The sequence below is a fragment of the Daucus carota genome, chromosome 9, assembly GCF_001625215.2.
Source record: "Daucus carota subsp. sativus chromosome 9, DH1 v3.0, whole genome shotgun sequence".
Lineage (NCBI taxonomy): Eukaryota > Viridiplantae > Streptophyta > Magnoliopsida > Apiales > Apiaceae > Daucus > Daucus carota.
This window is the reverse complement of record NC_030389.2, coordinates 25,922,770-25,944,383: the sequence shown is the minus strand read 5'-3', so window position 1 is coordinate 25,944,383 and position 21,614 is coordinate 25,922,770. Positions and strand designations below refer to the sequence as shown.

Genomic DNA, 21,614 nt, shown 5'->3' with positions numbered 1-21,614 from the left:
AAAACTGATAAAAACTTTTGTCAAAAAAAAAAAAAAAACTGATAAAAACTATTGTAAAAACAAAAGGGATAAATGATGTATTGAGTTATCAACGCATGCACATTATACATGTGCAACTGTTATTATAGAGATATTCTCCAATCATCTGCAGTTTAGAGTACAAATTTGATTCCACTCGATTTCATCCATGTGAACACAACCTGAATGAATTCCAAACTACTTACACCAGAAGTAATTGGAGTTATATGAGGTTAAAGTCATGCCATTTGGGTTGACATATGCCCCTGTTCCGGGCTTTCATGAATGAAGTCTTTCAAAACAAACAATACTGACTTCTATCATGAGATGCTGTGTTGATTTAAAGCATTTCATTCAACATTTATGGTGTTGGAATTTGGAATATGAAATTTATGACGATTGTATAAGGACGCTGATGAAACTCAAATTTATGGAAACAATTCTCTCCTCCAGGTCTCTAGGATGGTTGTTTAACTGTAACTATACAAATGCTAGAGAGAGAAGGATGGAGCAATGGAGTGTCTTAAAATATTCAAAGTATACATATGATTTACACATACTAAAACATCATTATATCAGTTATTTTAAAGATCAATTACAAGATTTAGTATAATAAGAATCCAACTCCAACCATAATCTCTCTACACACTAAATTCAACAAACAAACAAAAGAAATCCAACCAGTTAAAACGATATACAACATGCAAATAGACGTAACATATAATCCATAATACAGTGAAAGAAAGAGCATACAATTGAAAACCGTAACTTGAGGGAAGAACCGAATAATTTTGAAAAGAACATACACGACTAAGTTCAATTTATACTTTTGCTCTTTTTATTCTGTATCAACCCAACCCGACCCCCACCCAACCCAAACTATAGATACGAAGGTTGGGTTAATAAATAATTCTTCTTTGTGACGGGTTAAAATATTATAAACCTGAACTAAATGAGTTGGATTGGTTATTACATATAAACCCCAGCCCAACAGCAGGCACCCTAGAACAGTGTGTTATTGAATTGGCTCCTGATGGGGGTTAAGAGCAGGTCCTGGCGTTGAAGCAGGTGCTGGTGTAATTGGAGCTCCAGCTGCTATAGTTACTTGCAAACCCCTATGCCGCCCCGTCTGCACCAAAAATGCCAAATCACTTGCTGCTGCCAGTGCTGCTGCTTCCTGATTCAATATAAACAACTATTAAAATGGATGAATCTATATGGGCACCAGTGCCGGATAATGGCATGTACAGGTGGAGCACTTGCACAGGGCCACATATTTTTTAGAGCCCCAAAATTTTATTATATATTTTGAGTAATATCTATAGTATTTTTTTTTTGTTATAAAAGTGTTTATATATTTTTTATCATTTCACTACTAAATGAAAAATTATTTATGCTAATCAAAATTTATTATTAATGAAAATCAAATTCTATATTGAACTGATTTTCCTTTTTAGCCTATACTTTCTCTTATTTATGAAAATTTAAAATAATATAAACAACCACGTCTCCAAAATTACTTATTCTTAAATGTAGATTCATTTATGTATAATGTTATTTATTAATATTTATATTTAAAATAGATTAATATTTGGGATAATATATTCATATGTCCCTAAACTAATTCACTTTTATTCGATAGGTCCCTAAACAAAAGATTCCTCAAACCGGGTCATTAAACTTTTTCAAACGCTGGAATCTAGTCCTTCCGTTAAGTAGATACTAACAGAGTTAGAATCTTGCTGATGTGGTGACACATCACCCGCTGAATCATGCTGACATGGCGAAATTCACCTGCTGATTCTTACAGAAATTAAAACAATGAAATTGTACTATTAGTAAAGCACAGCAACTCAAGTTCATTCTTACTGAACTTGATGAGCACAGAGAGAGATAGCCTTTTTCCCCCTTCTACTGAACTGAAGTTTTGGTTATCAATACACACACCTTTCTTATGTATACAAAAACTTGTTTCCCCATAATCTGTAAAACAAAAACGGGGTTAGGGTTTATAAGTAGAAATTGGGGTTTTTAATTTGTAAATTAATTGTGGTTGATTGGATGTGTGTGAAAGGAGAAGGGCATGAAAATGTGGGGAGGAGGCCGGAGTCTCGCGTCGGCGACCGGAGACTCACGGCGGCAGAAGGGGAGAGAGATAGGCGGCGGTGGTGAGCTTGGTGCGGGGAGGAGATTGAGGAGGTGAGGTGTGTGTACAGGAAGGAGAGAGAGAGAGAGAGCAACGAGGGAGGTCGCCGGAAATTTCTCCGGCCAGGCGGTGGCAGTGGCTGGTGAGGGAGATGAGGGAGAGAGGAGAGATGGAGGAAGGAATTTTTTTATTCATCCTTTTAACTTTAGGTTCATTTTAATTTCATTTTTCTTTTTTTAATGTAGATACAAATCAGCTGGTGATGTGTCGCCATGTCAGCATGATTCAGCGGGTGATGTGTCACCAATTCAGCAAGATTCTAACGTCTGTTAGAATCTATTTAACGGAAGGACTAGATTCAAGCGTTTGGAAAAGTTAAATGACCCGGTTTGAGGAATCTTTTGTTTAGGGACCTATCGAATAAAAGTGGATTAGTTTAGGGACGTATGAATATATTATCCCTTAATATTTTTATTTTGAATAATTTATTATTGGGAAAATATATTGAAACGTCCTTGAACTATTCCACTTTTATTCGTTAGGTCCCTGAACAAAAGATTCCCCAAATCGGGTCCTTTAACTTTTCAAAATTTTGTATCAAGTCCTTCCGTTAAGTAGATTCTAACGGACGTTAGAATCTTTGCTGACATGGCGACACGTCACCAGCTGATCCACCAGAATTTTTTTGACATGGCGACACATCACCAGATGATTTGTACATACTGCCATCATCATTCTCACTCTCGCCAGCACAATCTTCACTCTACTCTTGTGCAAATACATTTTAAACACTTTATAACCAAGATCAATTCGAACATACTTTTGAAGTATGAAAATAGATAACACATCCAATTTCTGATTAAAAACATACTCGACCTTACCTCTATTGTAGTATTTGATGCCACGCTCTTGCACGATCTCACTTCCGTGATGAATGTACAAGGTGATTTCGGCCTTCAGTCTGTGAATAGATGGCGAGATAGTTTGTGATGATAGTATGTATTTAGTGTAGTGCGTTTGTGTATGGAAGCTGCCCAATCTAATTTACTGATTAAGAACCCTAATTCCCTTTAATGGAACCCTAAAACCCTCTTTGTAGATTGAAAGAAATGAGTGAATCGGGAGATATAAACGCGCTTATAAACTCACATGCAGGGCATGTGACTTGTTTTTTAAATTTAATTTCAGTTTAGTTTCATTTTTCTTTTAATATATGTACAATCAGCGCCATGTCAGTGATGGATCAGCATTAGTCGTCGCCACATCAGCAAGATTCTAACGTCCGTTAGAATCTACTTAACGGAAGGACTTGATACAAAATTTTGAAAAGTTAAAGGACCCGATTTGGGGAATCTTTTGTTCAGGGACCTATCGAATAAAAGTGGAATAGTTCAAGGACGTTTCAATATATTTTCCCTTTATTATTTTACTATTTGTGGTAAAAAGTATACATATAATTATAATTTAAATTGTTTTAGAGGCCGCATTTTAAATTTTGAACAGGGCCTTTGTAAATGATTAGCCGGCTCTGATGGGCACATATGACACCGGCATCAAAAAAAAAAAAACCACTTACAGCTACAACTTGCACCAATGGCTTCTCAAATACACAAATTTTGTGTCCAAATAGAAAATGGAGTTATTCGACCCAAGAACCCAACAAGAAAGGTTTTAACATGCCTTGATGCTTGACAATAGAGAGTTATATACTATTTTGAAAATATACAAAAAGATATTTTCTGCAACTATGCTTAACAAACTCCAGGTTAGCTTACAAAAACTATAGGAACTCTAGTGGTACATTCCGATCCTAATGTCAGCACCTTTGTATTTTGGAATTAATGTCAACTAGCTTCTATATTTAATATTCACCGCTTACTATGAAGTGGGAGTTAGAACAGAAGTGTACATGCTATGAGGTGTCAACTAGTACTGATTTGCACGGTTACCTTCTTTGTAAAGGCGGCTCAATATACTAGTTGCAGTTCAAATCTCTAGTATTCGGGAAATCACAACTAACGTTTTAGTTCCACTACGATTATCACCTCAATTCCCCTGATTACTAAAATGCATATTTTTTTATACTACAGAGAAAAACAATGGGAGGTAAATAACATAATGAGATACAATAAAAGCTACTTGCCTGTCTCTGCCTTCGTCGCTGTAATACACTTATAGCCCAGGCCATGATGTAACAGGGGATAAGAAAACCAGCAGCCCTAAGCAAGAAGAGCTGTGCAAAAAAAATAAAAAGAAAACCTTTATCCGTGAACAAAGGAGCAACTGGTGCAGATAATAAACGAAGACCTGTTCATAATACTGCTTACAGCAAAAAAGGTGGAAGCATCATCGTCATCACTATCACTATCTCCCATGGTCAGAGCATGTCTCAATAAAAGAAGAGCCATCAGCTGCCATAATTTGTACATATATCTGATTAACAGATGAAATATGAATATAATAGAACCAAAAATAAAAAAATTGACATTTCCTTCAAGCAAATTACAGTCGGTCCCTGTTAGACAAACTTCTCGAGTAAAAATCTATTTAAGTGGTATGGATTAGAAAGAACAATGTCCACTACATAAATAAAGAAAATAATCTCTTCGATATCTTTTGAAAGGAAAGTAACAAATATCGAAGAATAAAAAAAAGCTGATTCACTTAGATTACTCCATCTCTAACAAAGGACGTAAGAACATAAGAGGATGTTATAAAATACCAGGTGTCAAATGCTATAGTGTAAAATTGTCAGACCAACATACTGTACCACAGCTGATACACATTATTACAACTACAGCTCAATCCCACCCCTATTTCCATTCAAGGCTTCAGCCTGAAGGACAGAAATTGGGAGGAGTACTGCTTCTTAGGTTCCCCAGCTTCGTGCAAGTATTGGAGCTTGCACAACCCTAGGAGGAACATATGGAGATGGAAATAAAGAGACTATTTAAGCAACAACGATCAAGGCATTACAGTTGCATATATTACTAATATAGCTAATATCCGCATGACCTTCAAAATACATATTTTAAGACAAATTCACCTAATATGAAAAAACAGCGGCAAAAGGCTTACAATAAGAGCAGCAACGCGGCAAAATGCAGCTCCATTGGCATCTGAATTATTATATTGATCATATTCAGCTTCTAAAAGTTGGCGTTCTGCTGCTGCCATGGCCAGCAGTCGAGGATCGTGCAAATCTAATGGGCTACCAGCAATTGTCCAAGCCCCACTGTCATTTGCAAATAAGGTTCAAGGAGGCTTATGACTACTAAACTCACTTGGCAGTCAGCAAATTAATTGCCTCATAAAGAATATGGAAGAGAATAGATGTAGGGACAGAACTAGATCAACAATGTTCTAGACAACATATATTACAATTATACAAAATGATAAAAAATTCTGAGAGAAGGGTTAACTTAGAAAGCAAGTAAACTAGCGGTAAGAGTAAGTGAATCTGGGATCAAGGCCACATCTGCAACTGCAATGTATTTCTTTCTTAATAGTAAGTGCAATGTATTTTAGGTAACAAGTAACAAGAATATAGGTTCTAGGATGCTCAGACTCGTCTGGACACATATCCTGGTATCCAATACGCCAAATCATGAAATCATAGACTCGGGGACACATTTCATAAGGATCGGACACGCGGATATGGACACCGGGATTTGGATATGAGGATATGGACACTAGAAAGATAACATCATTTATTTTCATTAATTTGATTTTTCTTCAACTAAATTTACATATAATATCAAATTATTAAATAATTTTCTCAAAAATTATATTTATTGAGTGTGCAAATTTTATCCTTTAAGACATGTTATTTGTCACCGTTTTAAAAAGCTACATAGATTCTTTATCGAAAATCAAGTTTAAAATCTTAATATTTAATATTAAATTTTAATATTTAATTTTAAATTTTATGAAAGTCACGTTATTTATATAATTCATATGTGTTTGATAGGAATTAGAGAAAATTTATAGTAGTAAGTTTTCAAAATCAAGTAAAAATTCAAAAAAAAAAAGATCGTTAAAAGGTTAGAGTACCAAGATTACAGCAATATGTGTACAACTACACAGTATAGCTATATACATAACGGGTTGGCTAACCTGTGCCCTTAGGGCACAGGTTAAGGTGTATTAAATACACCTGCTCGTGGCTCACAGCTGTACTAGAGTTGTTTTTTAGTTGTTCAAACTCCACTGCTTCTTTTCATTTTCACGGCCTTTCAAAATTCTGATGTTTATTTTTCTAATTTTTATTCTTTTAACCATCATATTTAGTTATAAAAAAAATACAAAGATTGGGTATAGACTATTATATTAAAATAATACTTTTATTTTACATGTTTTTCAAAAAAACAAGTAAGATTAAATATGGTGGTTAAAAAAATAAATATAGAAAAATAAACAACAAAATTTTGAAAGGCCGTGAAAATGAAATGAAGCAGTGAAGTTTGAACAACTGAAAAGCAGCTCTAATACAGCTGTGAGCCACAAGCAGGTGTATTTAATACACTTTAACCTGTGCCCTCAAGCAACTCTAATACAGCTGTGAGCCACAAGCAGGTGTATTTAATACACTTTAACCTGTGCCTTGAGGGCACAGGTTAGCCAACTCGTATACATAAATAAAGAAATTTCTTTAATCGAGGCATCTTCCCCGCTTTTTCATCCCCCATCTTTCTTCTTCTTTCCGCTCTTCTTTCCTTTATGGCTTTATCAGCTTCCCATCTTCATCTTTCCTTTATTCATCTTCTTCTTTTCTTTTTAACTCTGTTATGGAAAAAACACGAAGTATGGCCGGATTTTTTGTGTCGCCAGAATTTAGTCGCCGGAGTTGACGAGTCCGGTTTCCACCGGATGGATCCGATCTGGATTCCGTGTTCGTACCCGGGTCGTGTCGTGTCGACACCGGTACGGCGGGGTCTCCGGGCGGGTCCGAGCATCACAGTATAGGTTTAAACCACAATTAAGTACTAATTATATCTCCAAGCAAGAATAACACATAATTATATCTACAGACCGGGAGAAGCTTAATCTAATGGATGAACAACAGTACAGGAAAAAACAACTTAAAATTCACCCGGAGGTGAACGTGGGAATTAAGTGCAGGGTACTCTTAACAGCTAACAAAGTTTTTTTTAATGGTGGTTGTATTTGAACCTAAATTCTCTCTAATAAATTGTGCTTTCACAGCTTCAACCAGCTAAACTACTACAGATTTTCTACATAAATGATACATATTGTATAAAGGGTGCGGTAAGAAATACAACTGTCAATAGAATTTGATTTGTTCTCATGTCTATAGAAACTAAGGCCAAGCCCATAACCAACTCAGCCAAACATATAAAATGTCATACAAAACCAGCATCATTTCTAAAACTAGTAAGGTCTAACATATATGAAGCTTCATCTGATAGGTAAACAGTTTTGGGGAAAAAGTTGATAGCAGAGTACTCTAAACAGCTAACAAAGTTTTCTTTCATGGTGGGAAATTTGAAGCTTAATTCTCTATGATAAAATTTTGCTTTCACAGCTTCAACCTGCTAAACTACTAGAGATTTTGTACATAAATGGAACATATTTTGTGGAGGTAGTAAGAAAATATGGCTGTCAATAGGGTTTGATTTGATCCCATGTCCTTATAAACCAAGGGGCAAGTCCATAACCAACTCAGTCAAATAAATAAATTGTTATATAAAACCAACATCATTTTTAAAACTATCAAGTTCCTCTATGGGTGCCCCTCGGGTAGGGGTGGCAATATCAGACACGACCTGAAACCCGACGCAACTCGAAACCCGATTTACTGAGACAGAAACCCGAAAGTGACCCGAAAATCACCCGACAGACCCGAAATGACCCGAAATAATAATTTCATTTGTAAAAACTTCAATTTTCAGTTTTATTCAATTTTAAGTGATTTTAGCTTGACCCGAAATCGACCCGATTGATGACACGAACACGACCCGTTACCTGAAATTGCCACCCCTACCCTCGGGACTTCATAGGCCCTCAACTGTATATACCAAAATCCATGAGCAAAACACATGGATGAATGTAGACAGTTTTTTGCTGATTGTTATTGCCACTTACCATCTATAAGGTCAATATTGGATGTAATTTACTAAAATGAAATAGAATAAAATATGACAGGTATACATGCCTGATATCAATGGTGGTGTCTTCAGCACGAGGAGAGGGAGCAGTATAGCCAGATTGATACGGCTGTTCAGCATAGAGCAAATTTCCAGTAAATTATAACACACTACATATAATACAATAATAATATAACTCACGAGCAACTAGTAGATGGAAATATAACCGAAGATTATATTCTCTCTCTTACAAAATCTAGAAAACATATATAATTCTTTCTAATTGGCAACCTGGAGTTGTCATTTGCCAGGGACATTAGAATGGCGTGACATTTAAAAAGAACTACAGACAACAAGCTGAAATCATCGACTCAAGAGGGATATTACAGAAGGGCTGAGGAATAATGCATAAGGAATTGCTAGCATTATTTTATTCTAATTGCATATCTTTTACAAAATTGCAAGTTGCCAAAACATAACTCATGCACGACGAGTTGTAATTGCAGGCACATCACATTGACAAACATTAGTTTAGGAACAAGAAAGAAGGCTCTTGGGAGTCCAGTAAAGTGAGAAAGCATGCATTTAAATGGGAAAGAAATGCAAAGGCTTGAGAAACGAAGAAACTGATGGAAGGAGAGATAAGAGGGTGATGTTCCTAATAACAATCAAACTGTATGATACAGTAGTTGATTTATTTATTTACTGACAAAATGATTTTCATTTGTTCATGTAGAAGTCAACATATGCAGTAGATTAGGCAAATAAATTGGCTGCTCCAGTTTGCAGAATACAACATAGATGAACCAACAAGAAATTCATTGGCACCAACACCACAACATGACAGTTATTAAACTTCACCACTTCAGATTACACGTCAACACTGAATGAGTGCACAACTTTGTGACCATTGAGTAATGCAGGTTACATTCCATCGTGAAGATTATACATCAAAAAGAATAAGACAGGGATCAAGATATTCTGTTTATATTTGTGGATCCCAATCTTTTATAAAATGTATCGTCCAAGGAGGTTAGGTATAGGGAAAAGGGTATATATCTATGACACTGCTGCAGGGAATTCTTTAAAGTGCAGTATATAAGATGAGGGTGGAATAAAATAGTATGCATTTCATATAACCACTAAAAAACTAAAAGCCAAATGATATGCCTTGACATACCTGATTACATATTTCACAGGTAATATCTCCCTTTTCATTGCACCAACGTTGAACACATTTCCTATGAGCAAACTGCATTAACAAATATATACATGAATAACACTTCCCTCAACTGTCGGGCAAAAACATTAAATTAAAACCTGCAGGGTTTAGCCTAGCAGTTGCCCCTCTACAAGTGGTATGTAAGTACTTAAAATTCTGTAATTGACCATATGCAAATAAAATAGATATAAAAATAAACTCAAATGCCAGGTGTTTATCAACTATATCTAAATTTATTATAGATAGTAACACTCTGTACACTATTACTATCTCAATTAGAAAGTTACTTTTGGATGGAATTCATTTAAAATTGTAGAAGATAGAACTTAAAACCTGTTTGGCAAAACTGGAACGGTGTACTTTTCATTTAATGGTTTATTATTATCTCTAAGAAAATTTTTTTACTTTCAGATCTTCAGGAGTGGTTGGGTATTTCATCCAACTCCCCTCTTCACTCAATCTTGCCCAAAAGCCAAAACCCTAATTTCATAAAAACTGGGTCTGGAAATCTTCTCTTGGATCAACTATTCTATTCAATGTCAATGAATGAGGCTGTTTTAAAGCTCAAATACGCAAAATATTAACATATAAGTCGTATAAAAGGTATCAAGCGTAAAAAAGGTGATTCAAAAGAGCAAGAATCACTAGATTAAAAAAAAAGGATATACATATATATAACCAATCAGTATAAGAATCATCAAATCCACAAACTAGAACACCTTCAATTTAAAGTGAAAATTTGAAAACATTGCACCAATATCCAAGATTTCATTAGGAGACGAGAGAAGGGAAAAAGTAATGCAATGAGGCGGACAAGTAAAAAAGAAAGTACCTTAAACCTCCTGCTTCTCACTTTTTTGATATGTTTAAAAGCTTGCTATGAGGTTTGAGCCAATTTCCCAAATGCCTCACTTTTAATTTATTCTTCCTTTAAGCTAAATTAAGCTAATCTAAAGGAAGCCCAAATGCACTTCCAATTTATCATTTAAGTAGGATCGTGTGAACTAGTTTACCCGACTTGACTAGGCCCAAATTCAAACCATATGATCAACATAAGTTGACTCAAACCCTATAATCATCTTGGTTGTATTTAGCTCAATCTTAACTAAATTAAATCGAATTCAACTCTCTAGTTTGAACATGATCTAATTGATCATTTAGTAAACGAAAGCTCCACTCATTTATAAAATCAGTCGTGTTTGTTAAGACCTCCACTAATACAGTTCTCTTGCACTAAAACACACACACAAGTCCAAGTTTTCTTCATCAGATGTATAATTATACTACAAGAAATGAGACTACAGTAATTTGTATTCCAATATTTTCTAGGCATAGGACAACAGAGAGTGCTTTGCAAAGTACAGTTCTAAAAAAGTTTATGTACCACTAAATGTTCTTTTGGCACTTCACAGTTTTAAATAATGACATACATCATCCAAAGCTATACCATATAGGCCTGCTCTTCTATGTGAAGTAATAAATCCAGCAAACATCACAAAGATACCTTTACACTGCCATTACAAGAACATGGAACCTCCAGGTTATTGATGCTATCCTCCTCCTGACAGATTCGACATTCAACAGTCTGAATAAGTGGTTCTTCTTCACCACCAGCACTGTTGTCTCCCTCTTCATCTATATCAATCGGGAAACTGGATGAAGTAGATTCACGAGCATCAACTTTTTGTGGTGATTGCAGGGACTCGGGTGGAACAAGTTGGTCAACACATAAAGTCAGGTGATCCGCCATCACTATACCAGTAAAAAACAGCTGATTAGCCACTAATCTAATTTAAAAACATTAAGCACATATCTCAAATAAAAAAAAATCAATGAACGCTGCGTCTTTTAAATCCTACACATGGAAGTTTAAGGCCAACTTTTTAGATGTAGACTTAAGGAATAAGTAAAAACCACAACACAATGAACCACCACATATTAAGAAAACTGATCACGAACGTGTCCAATTTCCAAGTTTAACACTTATAAGAATGCAAACCCCAGGCAAACATTTCAAATTGAAAAAATACACCTACATATTATACTACATTCTACTCTGTGCACATAAACGCTAGTATAAATTTTTCCCCCATATATTATGGACCCTACCCACTCTATATATATTGCGCGCGGACAGATATGCAGATCATCATTTCGATTAAGACGAACAACAAACATAGACACTGGGAAAACAGTTGATCAGATAAACTTTTCAATTGGAAAAATTACTAAGAGACTAATAAAAAACAATTGAAATCTCAAATTAGAGCTTGGGGCTTCAATTGTGCAATAAAATGAATGAAATGATCACAACTCACAAGCACACAGAATACGATTAGAAAGAAACCCTAGAAATGTAGGAAAGGGAATTATTACAGAACATAACAATGAAGATATGCACAATCTAAAAAGATATATATGTAAATAAGTGTACGAGATTAGAGTAGTTAAAGTACTTACAGATAATAATCGGAGAAACGATGGGAGTTAAGTCCAAGACTTGGTTGAAATTGAGGTGAGGTAGGCGAGCTTTCTACAAACGACAACCGAGCAGGTAATTGTAACCAGCCTTATATAATACTAGGATTGTGCCCACCACCGCGAACTTTATTTTCTAATACAAATACTTTTACAATAGTTTCATGTTATTCCTATAAATTTTTTATTTTATTCATTAATTAAATACTGCCATTTACTCTTGAAATAAGTTTTTTTTTTATGTATTTATCCAATATTGGTTTTGACACGATTTGTTAAATGTCCATAGTTGTTTCAATTAAGTTAATTTGATTATTTTGTGTTTGAATGGAAAATTTATTACATATATACAAATGATATGTTAATTATTTTGTGTTTATTTTTAGTATAACTATTGTACATTTAATGTAATGAATAATTTACGCATAATTTATAGCAAGAAATGTTGTCATGAATGATCTTGTTAACAAAATATTAATGAGTTATGTATTATAGTACAAATTTTCTATTTAGAATGAATACGAAATTAACCGAATAATTGAACATAATTTTTTATCGACAAATGTTTAGAAGGTTAATAGTTACTAACAGATGGTAGGATAAACATTCCTTTTTTGGGGAGCCGTAACGCAGACATGTGTTAATGGTGCCTGCTCTGCTTGTCCATAAATGTTTATAGTCATATCTTTTTAAGTCAGTACTAATTGAGAAAGAGTCAGTTTATTTTCATCATACTTAGGTCAAACAAAATATCTCAAATTTATCATCTTCCCAAGTCTGGGCATTTTTACAGTACGTAATTGTGTCCAATTGCTTAAATCTCTTTACTCTACATCGTTACCAATTTTTATGTTGTGTTATTGTTTATTGGATTTTAGGTATGGCTTTTGATATGAGTTTGCCTTGTGAGTTTTTGAAAGCTGTAATATTTGTCCCGTATGGTAGCCTCCCGGAGAAATTGGTAAGGAAGTAATTTGCTTTTTCTTTCTGTAAACTGTGTATTCGTTAAATAAGCTTAGTTTTTAGTTTTTTGTCAGTATCTCCCGCGTGGTTTTGTGGATCGATTTGGGGATTCTTTGCCAGCTATTGTGAATGTTCAGACAATGGACGGTGAAATTTTTCCAATCAAATTCTTAGCCGTTGAAGGATGTTTTTATGATATGCATGCTCTTCTATCAAAGTTGCTGCCTAAACAGTGTCAGTTTTTCTATTTCAAGTTTGTGGGAGGTCCTAATTTCCAAGTTCTTCTGTTAGATGGAAAATATGATTTGCATGTAAAATCAGGTGTGTAAACTAAGTTTGTTTGATCAATTGTGGTAAATGTAAACAATTTTAATAAAATATTTCTCATCCAGGAGGGCCTTGTTCTTTTCAATGTATTTTTATTAAGATATTTGCCAATTCATCAAGCAACTGAAAACCTCTAGTACAAATAATTATTAATTAAGTTTATCATGTATAATATATTCTCTTTTTATCTATAAGATAGTCACAAAATATTATTATCATTTTGCAGAAGTTGTCTGCTGATTTTGTTTCAAAGTATGGCAAGGAACTTTCTCGTGAAATAAGGTTTCAAGTGAGCGATGGAAGTTTTTTGGGTGGATTATATGATTATCAGAATGGGAATCTGATTGGACTTCAAAAAGTTTATAAGTTTTATAACATGTCGATGTTTGAATCCTTGGTGATCACATATGTTGGAGGTGCTTTGTTTGTTGCAAATGCATTTGGTACAGACTGTATGCCAAAGATTGTCAGTAGTAAGTTATTGTATTAAAATGTTGTTTACTAAAATGAATTTGTTTTTGTTATGATTGGGTTGACTTTATAATATCTAATTCAAATAATTCTTATGAATTTAGAGGATCCCACCTCTTTTTTTGAAGTGCATATCAAGCCATCTCATCTTTTAGACTACGATTTTGGAGTGGTAAGTTTTGGTGTTATACTATAAGAGGATTTGTTTAAGTATAGCTTTTCTTGATCTAATGTTTTTTTCGAATAAATTTCTTGTAGACTATATCTGCAAAGTTCAAATCTGCCACAGAACAATTTCGTAGTATTGAAACTCTTAAAATAAGTCATGGCAATGATCGTTGGAACGTGCTTCTAAAAAAGCGAAGTAAAAGGGTTGAACTTCACAGCGGATGGACTGTATTGTGGCAATCCCTGCGTCTGGTGCATGGAGACATTTGTGTTTTTCGGGAAACAGGTGTTAATCTAAAATATAAGCTTGAGGTATATAGGCATAATCTTTGAAATTTAATTTTATATTAAATTATGCTGCTGCAAAGAATTTAAGACTTATTATTTAGAAATTGTCGGTTTTTTTTTTGAGTCCGTATTGGAATGATGTTATTCTATGCATGCCTTAACTGTTTGATCATAAAATCAGTCATGTTATTTGTTTGTCAACGTAATCAGATTGATTAAGCAAATAGGCTTAGGATAGCAGAGTAATTTGTCCATCAGAGAACAGATTAATTTAGTTTCTTAAGCTTACAGAATTAGGAATGTTGCTTTCTTCAAAGATGCAATTGCATTAAAATGTCTAGTCGCAATATTTTTTGGTAAGCTTTTTCTTCCTTTTCGGCCTCATATCAACCTCTGGGCTCTTGATGTTTGGATCAGAGAAATCTTCGATATGATAACTTGGTCCTGATTCCTGTGAACAAAAAATAATAACAGTTTATTTTTGTTTAAAGCATTTACTCTGTCAGTATAGTTACCTCTGTATTACCTAGTGTGACTGTTGTTGGAATTGTTGAGTGGGGTGTAAGGATTTCTCCTTCAGGTCTATTCTCGTTTGATGAACATGCGTAAATTCCAGTAGCGTAGTATGTGTCAAGCTGTTTTAAAACATTAGTGTCTTTAATCAGCAGTTTAATTCCGAATTTCTGATTTTCCAGTGCTTTTATGATATGTGGTACCTTCTTGTTTTGGATCACCTATTTCATAGTAACCATGCATTCAGTTAGAGAATTCAAACTTTATTTTTTGAAATAAGAATTAGAACTTGATTTTGTTTTACCTCTTCATCGAAGTCAATCACAGCTAAATTGAATATAGTTCCGATTTCACGATCCAGAAGTAGTATATCAATTTCTCCAGTTTTGTCTTCTGCCACAACATGAATCTCCTACCTGATAGTTGATTGATATTTATTATGAAATTGTTATCACAGGAAAAGAAAATTTCAAAGAAAATTAAATGAAATCAAATAATATATACGAATTAAAAGATTAAGTGTAAACCTTAAATCTGGTTCTGGTACATTTCTATCGGAGCATCTGTAGCACTTTAGATTTCCATGATTGAACTCAATAATTTTGTAACATGAAGTGCAGTGGTAGCGGAACCATACTCCTGTGTCCAAGACCCTTTTTATCTTAACTTCGCAGATAACTTCTTTCTGCAAAATGCATTGTTATGTTTTGCGGATTAAAAAACCTAAGATAATTCAACAGAGTATGTTTAAGAGGTCTATTTTTACCTCGGCGTATTCAATTGGTAGTTTCTTTATATCAGCGAGTACGAGTGTTACATTCTTTTGCTTGACATGATTGACGAAATCGTATTTTGAAAACTTTCCTTGAGCATACCTGTTGTAATATTGCTTGACATGTTAGATGTTTTTGAGATCCATAGTAGTTATCTTTTTGTTGAAATACAAATTAACCCCTATATATTAAAAACTTACATTTTTCCAAGAGTTGCTACAGACTCATCCTCATAGTTAATGTAGAACTTAGTTGCTGTGACATTTGCAACCTCATACTGCTTTGAATTCTGCCTTGGTGGTGGTCATGAGGTTATCTTTGCACTTGCTATGATGATTATGGTTGGATATTCTTCAACATCTTCGATTGCTTGATTGTATTCCTCAGCCATAGCATCCCAGAAACAAACATTTACGGATGTCCTAAAAAAAAGAATACAGTTTGTTATGTTGTCTTGTTTTTTCTTTGTTTCTTTAAGAACATATACGCGATCTATAATGCTCACCTGCCATCAACAATGTTAAACTTGACTTGTTTCTGTTTTTTCCCAAAGCGATTTATCAAATCACCTAATGGGGTGTCTTTCTCTATGATTCCAACAACATCTTCATATTGAAGACATTGAAATAATTAAGTTTAGAATATTTGCAAGTAAAATGTGAGTAAAAAATGAGATTAGGAGATAGTATTTTAACCTGTAAGTGATGTGTTCTTGTCAGAAATGAGTTCTAACTGGCTTAGATCGAAGAAATCAAACATGTTTTTCTTGATCAAACCGTCTTCATGGTCTAATTGTTCAATCTGACTAAAGTTGGTTAGGATAATTTGCTTATCATGGTTAACAAATCTGAACTTCTCAGATGTATCATATTCTTTTATAGTAAAGTTTGAAATGATGCATATATTTCCATCTTTCAGTTTTGCTTCATGCTCTTCATAGACCTTGCCGGGAACGAAAGCATGCATTCTACAATCCTGCTAACACACAGTGCATAATAGAATATATATAATTTTAATGTTGATTTTACAGAGGCATATATATTTAAAAACATATTTAATATAGTAAACTCTACATTTCATTCCTTATCATCAAAAAACAGAAGATTTACTCCTTTCCAACCGTCTCCTGAAGTTGAAACACCCTTCCAGTTTCTCACAATTCGGACTTTAATCTTCCAGCTGAAAGATCCAGCACTCAGTTCGGACAAACAGTTGAAATCTGATAAAGACATTGATCTGTGATATGTTTTCTACAACTCTGTTGATTAAAAGCTCTTCAAATCTTGCACTAAGCTAAAATGGAGTTTTTAATAATGATAAGCTCTTTGGTAGATGTATTCGTAATTTATGTTGATGTGATTTTGTTAGATCCTTTAATATTCTTGTCAAACTTTTAAGGTTATTACACAGTCCACAACATTCTTCAGTGGACAAAACTTATCAAAGACACATGTAATAATAAATAGTTCTGAAATTGAAAGTACATAATTTACGGCCATAGTGACAGTAGCAAAAGTTGGATACAAAAAAGCATGAAATCTTGTAAAAGCATATTTTTGACAAACAGCAAATTGGTGGTCTTTCCACTACGGCAAGCAAAAATAAAGATCACGAAGTCCTTTCTCGGCCTGAGTTTTACTGACTGGTTTTGGAACCCTGTATAAAAACAATAGACCAAACTTTTGTGTCAAAAAGATGTTATTTGAAGACTAAAATTAAGATAATAATTTTACCTGTTTTTTTTTTGTAGTTGTTTAAGGTCATGTCTTCATCCTCACTTTCGCTGATGACTTCGATTAGCTTCCTCCCCTTTTTTTTGGTTTCCAACATGGAGTCATCCCCTTCATTCACCGTTTTCTTCTGTTTGGTAGCATTCTTCTCCTAAGTTTGGGTAGGATTTTAATTCAAGAAAGGAAAAGAAATTTTGGTACATATTTATACGTAAATAATTTTACCAGACCTTTTTAATCTTAATAGCTTTGCCTCTTTTGAAGGAGGCTTTTTGTGAAGAAACCCCAGCTGCTTGGACTTTCTTTTCCTTGTTATGCATAGTTGGTAAACTTATTTCTTTAGAAATATTATGCGAGCCTTCTGTCTCAGCATCCATTACCTAACAATGCATGCAACAAAATGATTTATTTCTAATTGTTTCATAAGTAAACTTTTTTTGTATTTGAATACTTAACTGTAAAAGATTATTAACCGGGTTATCGTTGTCATCCTCTGCATCTTCCGACATGTGGTCAACATCTTTCATATTTCCTGCAGTTTCTTGTAAATCTATTTGTATGTCACAAACTTCGTAAACTTCATTGTTCTTGGATATGTTATCTTCATTGATTGATATCGTCAAGTCGTATTCCTTGTTGAGCAAGTTTTTAAGTAAAACTGGGAACTTGCCCTCTTCCTCCTAATGCAATTTAGATGGGTAATCTGTAATGCAAGATATCTATGCAAGAAGAGAGTAATATGTAAAAATTATTCTAGTTGTGTTAAACCTCTGTTAGATGGAGTTCTACGTCGAAAACCATCTTTCCCGTTAGACGTCTTATTTCTCGATCAGCAAACATTAAAGGCAGCACGCCAGTTTTGTCGTAGCATAGGGCAAATAGCCTAAACCTGGAACCATGCACACGTGAAGTTGTATTGTACATAATGCAAGTTACATATAACATATTTAATATATTGTGTTATTGTTAAACAACCTTTTCTGTGGCCAAGGAAAGAAGCGACTGCATCCAGTGCATTTGTATCTTCCATCAACAACATCAAGTTCTACGTTGCATTTTGTGCAGACATAGAAAAACCAATTCAAATGTTCTTGTATTTTTTTAACGGCAACCTTGCAATTAACCTTTGCCTACACGTATACATTTATGTCTTTAAATAACATTTTTGTAGCAATAGGGTATCATACTGTAAGTAAGATAAAGAGTATTTTTACCTCCTTTTTGACATTTTTTATATTAGCAACTAGAGATGCACAAAAGATCTGTTCGGGCCAGATCCAGACCGGGCCAAAAAAATCCGGATTTTTTTGAAACCAGATCGGACCGGGCTTTTTCAAAAATCGGGCCGGGCCGGGCCGGGCTTTCCCAAAAATACTAGGCCTGGTTTAGTTATAAAAAACCCGGATTTTTCAAAAATCCGGATTTTATCCGGATTTTTTGGAAAATACTAGGCCTGTTTTAGGCCTTCGGATCGGGCCAGGCCAGACCGGGTTTTTTTCGGATCGGGTTTTTCAGATTTTTTTCCAGATCAGATCGGATCGGATTTCAGATTTCAGATTTTTTGAACATCTCTATTAGCAACTGTCATATTCTCGATAACAACCTTTTCTAATTGAGTGAGTTTCACTTCCTTTTCCACCAAGAAGGTTTTATCTTTGGATCTGTAAATTTAATCATTTCTTCAACATCATTCGTAACCAAAAATAATGTAAAAAAAATAAATTGAACGGATATTAATTCATTGACATTGACGAAGAACATGTATGAAACCTTTTTAGCAATCTCTTAACTGCAGGATGATCAGGATTGATATAAAACCTTGTCGACGGATAATTTGTTAGATTCAAATCACCTAAATAAATAATCATAATTGGTTTAGTTTGTAGTGAAATATAAGAGCAAACATTCTCACAAAAACATCATAATATTACTGTAATGTGTTGACTTAGCAAAATATTACCTTGGAACTTCCCAATTTTTGCACTACTGAGTATTACCACAGTGTTTCCAGTTTCCCTGTTCTTCATGGCCTCTTTAAACGCTCTTGCCAGTTGATCAAATAGTGTAACATTTACATCAGTGCTGTGACAGTGATTAATGTAATTTAGAAATCATGGTGAGGGTATTCGAACTACTTAAATCATCGAAATGAATGATTTATGTATGGATTATGATACTGACCTTCCATCTGTTAACGTAAATTTCTTCTGCTATTTTGGCTCGTCGTTATCATTCATGTAGTCTCTAAAATCCTGAGGATCTTTAAGAACTCCGCATACATCTTCATGGATTTTTTTTTCCAAATTAGTTTGAATATTGTTCTAAGATCAAAAAATATTACATTGCAAGATCTTATTGAGTTGATGAAAGATCGACTGTTTAGACTAATTACCACAAAGGAAACGTTTATCTTCTTCCATTGATTGAAGATCTTTCAAACAAAACAAATCCACCACCAGCTTTGGTATATTTAAATTAGTTGACTTGCATATTTCCATTTTGGTGTAATGAGAAAAGAAGATGTGTTTTTCGAAACGTACACATCTGTTAAATTCCAAACCAGTATAATCTTGAACTGTGAAATTTGTTATCTGATAGATTTCTCCTTCCATGATTTCTTTTTCGAACATAGGTGCTAGCTTTGCTGCAATGAATCCATGGATACGCGTACGCTGGAGATAAATTTCATAGATGATGTACAAGTTATTGAGAATAGTTTACGTACGGTTAACATTAAAGATGTTTGGAAGGAGTTAATGAACTTACAGAATCATCAACAAACAAAATGTTTAGCCCTCGGAATTCTTTTGAATCTCTAGTGATGCCTTTCCAAACAGCTTGTGCTCTTGCCTTTATAGTCCATTTTATGGTAGAAGAATTCAACTTTGTGATTGGGGAGTGGGTGATAAATTCCATTTTCTTGATCTTCATAAATCTAAAAATTTTCCAGAGTACAGTTTATTGTGCCTTGTGGTACATGCATGAAGTGTTATGTAACACTACTCATTTAATGACCTCAGTAGTTGGTGAATTATCACAACTGAGTTGTCTGACTTAGGTTTGACAGGCAAGCTATTTGTTTTCCCGCCTCCGCAGAAAGTCTATAAAAGAAGGCGTGGTTACAGCTAATTTGCTGATACAAAGTGTCCTTTTCTGCAGTAGTGTTTTGGAACTGAAGAGATTGTTGGGAAATCCATTTTGTTTTTATAATAAACACCTCGACTTTGTTGATTGTTTCATTTATTCAAACATATGATATATAATGCAATTGTTTTTTCACCATGTCTTCTTTATTATAGTCGTTGTTATGATATTTATTACTCAACATATTGTTACGTGCTGATTTAGTATAGTATAATTTTAGAATTTGAATTATTGCTCAACGGAATAAAACATAGTTTCGAAAGATATACTGAATAAGATGAAACATAATACTATAAATACTACATATTGAAAGCTGAATTCAATGAACCGCAGGTGCTGGACCACCTTCTAATATTGCACTGCTACTCCAATCCATTGACCTCCCAGAACCTTCAAGCATTATATAAATATAACATTAATATGATGATAATGTATTTTATTTCAGTTTAAAATTTTTTAATTGAATTACCTTTTTCTAAGCACAGTATCCCTGTCAGACTGATGGTTGAGAAACATCCGAGTAGCTTTAACATTCCTTATCGTATTTTCCCCATTGTACTGGTTTTTCATGATCTTACAACTTGAAATAGTGATAATGGAAGGCTTCCTCCTGTTTTCAGTCATTCCTTTCTGGAGTTGAAGGGCAAAATGATCCCAAAAACGCACAGGAACACGATCACTGTTGGAAAGAAATTTATTAAAGCAGTATTTAGGAAAAGCGAAAATTTTTTTGTAGAGGAAGATATTTTAAGGTTGAAGAGGACTTACATAAGATCAATCAAATAAAAGTCTAGGTAGATATGTTTTTCGTACGCAGGACCATTCACTGGCTCCATGGGTTTCAAATCCTCAACAATACCAACTATATCTTTTGTAAATTATAAATTCATTGTGTTAGGAAGAAAAATGTGTTATATTGAGAACCATAGCACTACTAACGTAAATGAAGGGAATATTTATGTATTGTTTAAATATTCATCAGTTTGAGAATCATTTACCACCGTTTTCACACTAGTGAAATGGAAAACATCCTTAGGGATGTCAATGTTGCTCCCTTGCATGTCTGTTATGATGGTATTGTTGTGGAGGACAATATGGATTTCGGCGTCAAAACAGTGGTTTTTCTGGTTGTATGGCTGGACAGGGAAGTCGGTGATGACATAATGTCCTCCTTCCACAAACTTCTTGGCCAAAGTGTTCACAAGGTCGGAAGGTATCCAACAATGCATATGATTATCTTGTGTGAAAGAAATAAAGAGTAGATGC

At 34.2% G+C, this 21,614-nt stretch overlaps 1 protein-coding gene across 4 annotated transcripts; it reads right to left on the bottom strand.

The window, feature by feature from the left end:
- Nucleotides 1-567: 567 nt before the first annotated feature.
- On the bottom strand, nucleotides 568-12,052 carry LOC108203004 (uncharacterized). 4 transcript variants are annotated; one of them, XM_017371680.2, is made up of 9 exons: nucleotides 11,954-12,052; nucleotides 10,998-11,245; nucleotides 9,452-9,523; nucleotides 8,340-8,401; nucleotides 5,243-5,399; nucleotides 4,492-4,575; nucleotides 4,308-4,397; nucleotides 3,046-3,125; nucleotides 568-1,195 (listed from the first exon to the last, which is right to left on the bottom strand). In XM_017371680.2, the coding sequence occupies exons 2-8, from the start codon at nucleotides 11,241-11,243 to the stop codon at nucleotides 3,084-3,086; spliced, it is 753 nt and encodes a 250-aa protein (XP_017227169.1). In that variant the 5' UTR covers nucleotides 11,244-11,245; nucleotides 11,954-12,052; the 3' UTR covers nucleotides 568-1,195; nucleotides 3,046-3,083. The 4 variants fall into 4 exon arrangements, with proteins under 4 accessions (XP_017227169.1, XP_063940592.1, XP_063940593.1 ...); XM_064084524.1 differs by lacking the exon at nucleotides 568-1,195 and adding an exon at nucleotides 1,888-2,001; XM_064084522.1 differs by lacking the exon at nucleotides 3,046-3,125 and having other exon boundaries at nucleotides 568-1,191; nucleotides 4,304-4,397.
- Between the last annotated feature and the right edge of the window lie 9,562 nt (nucleotides 12,053-21,614).

Excerpts from the sequence above, each read along its gene's own strand:
- LOC108203004 (XM_064084522.1), bottom strand. The coding sequence starts at position 11,243 with ATGGCGGATCACCTGACTTTATGTGTTGACCAACTTGTTCCACCCGAG. Across the intron at positions 5,400-8,339 it reads GACACCACCATTGATATCAG|TGGGGCTTGGACAATTGCTG; the intron begins GCATGTATACCT and ends TGCAAATGACAG. Across the intron at positions 1,192-4,303 it reads ACGAAGGCAGAGACAGGCAA|CAGCAGCACTGGCAGCAGCA; the intron begins GTAGCTTTTATT and ends TGAATCAGGAAG.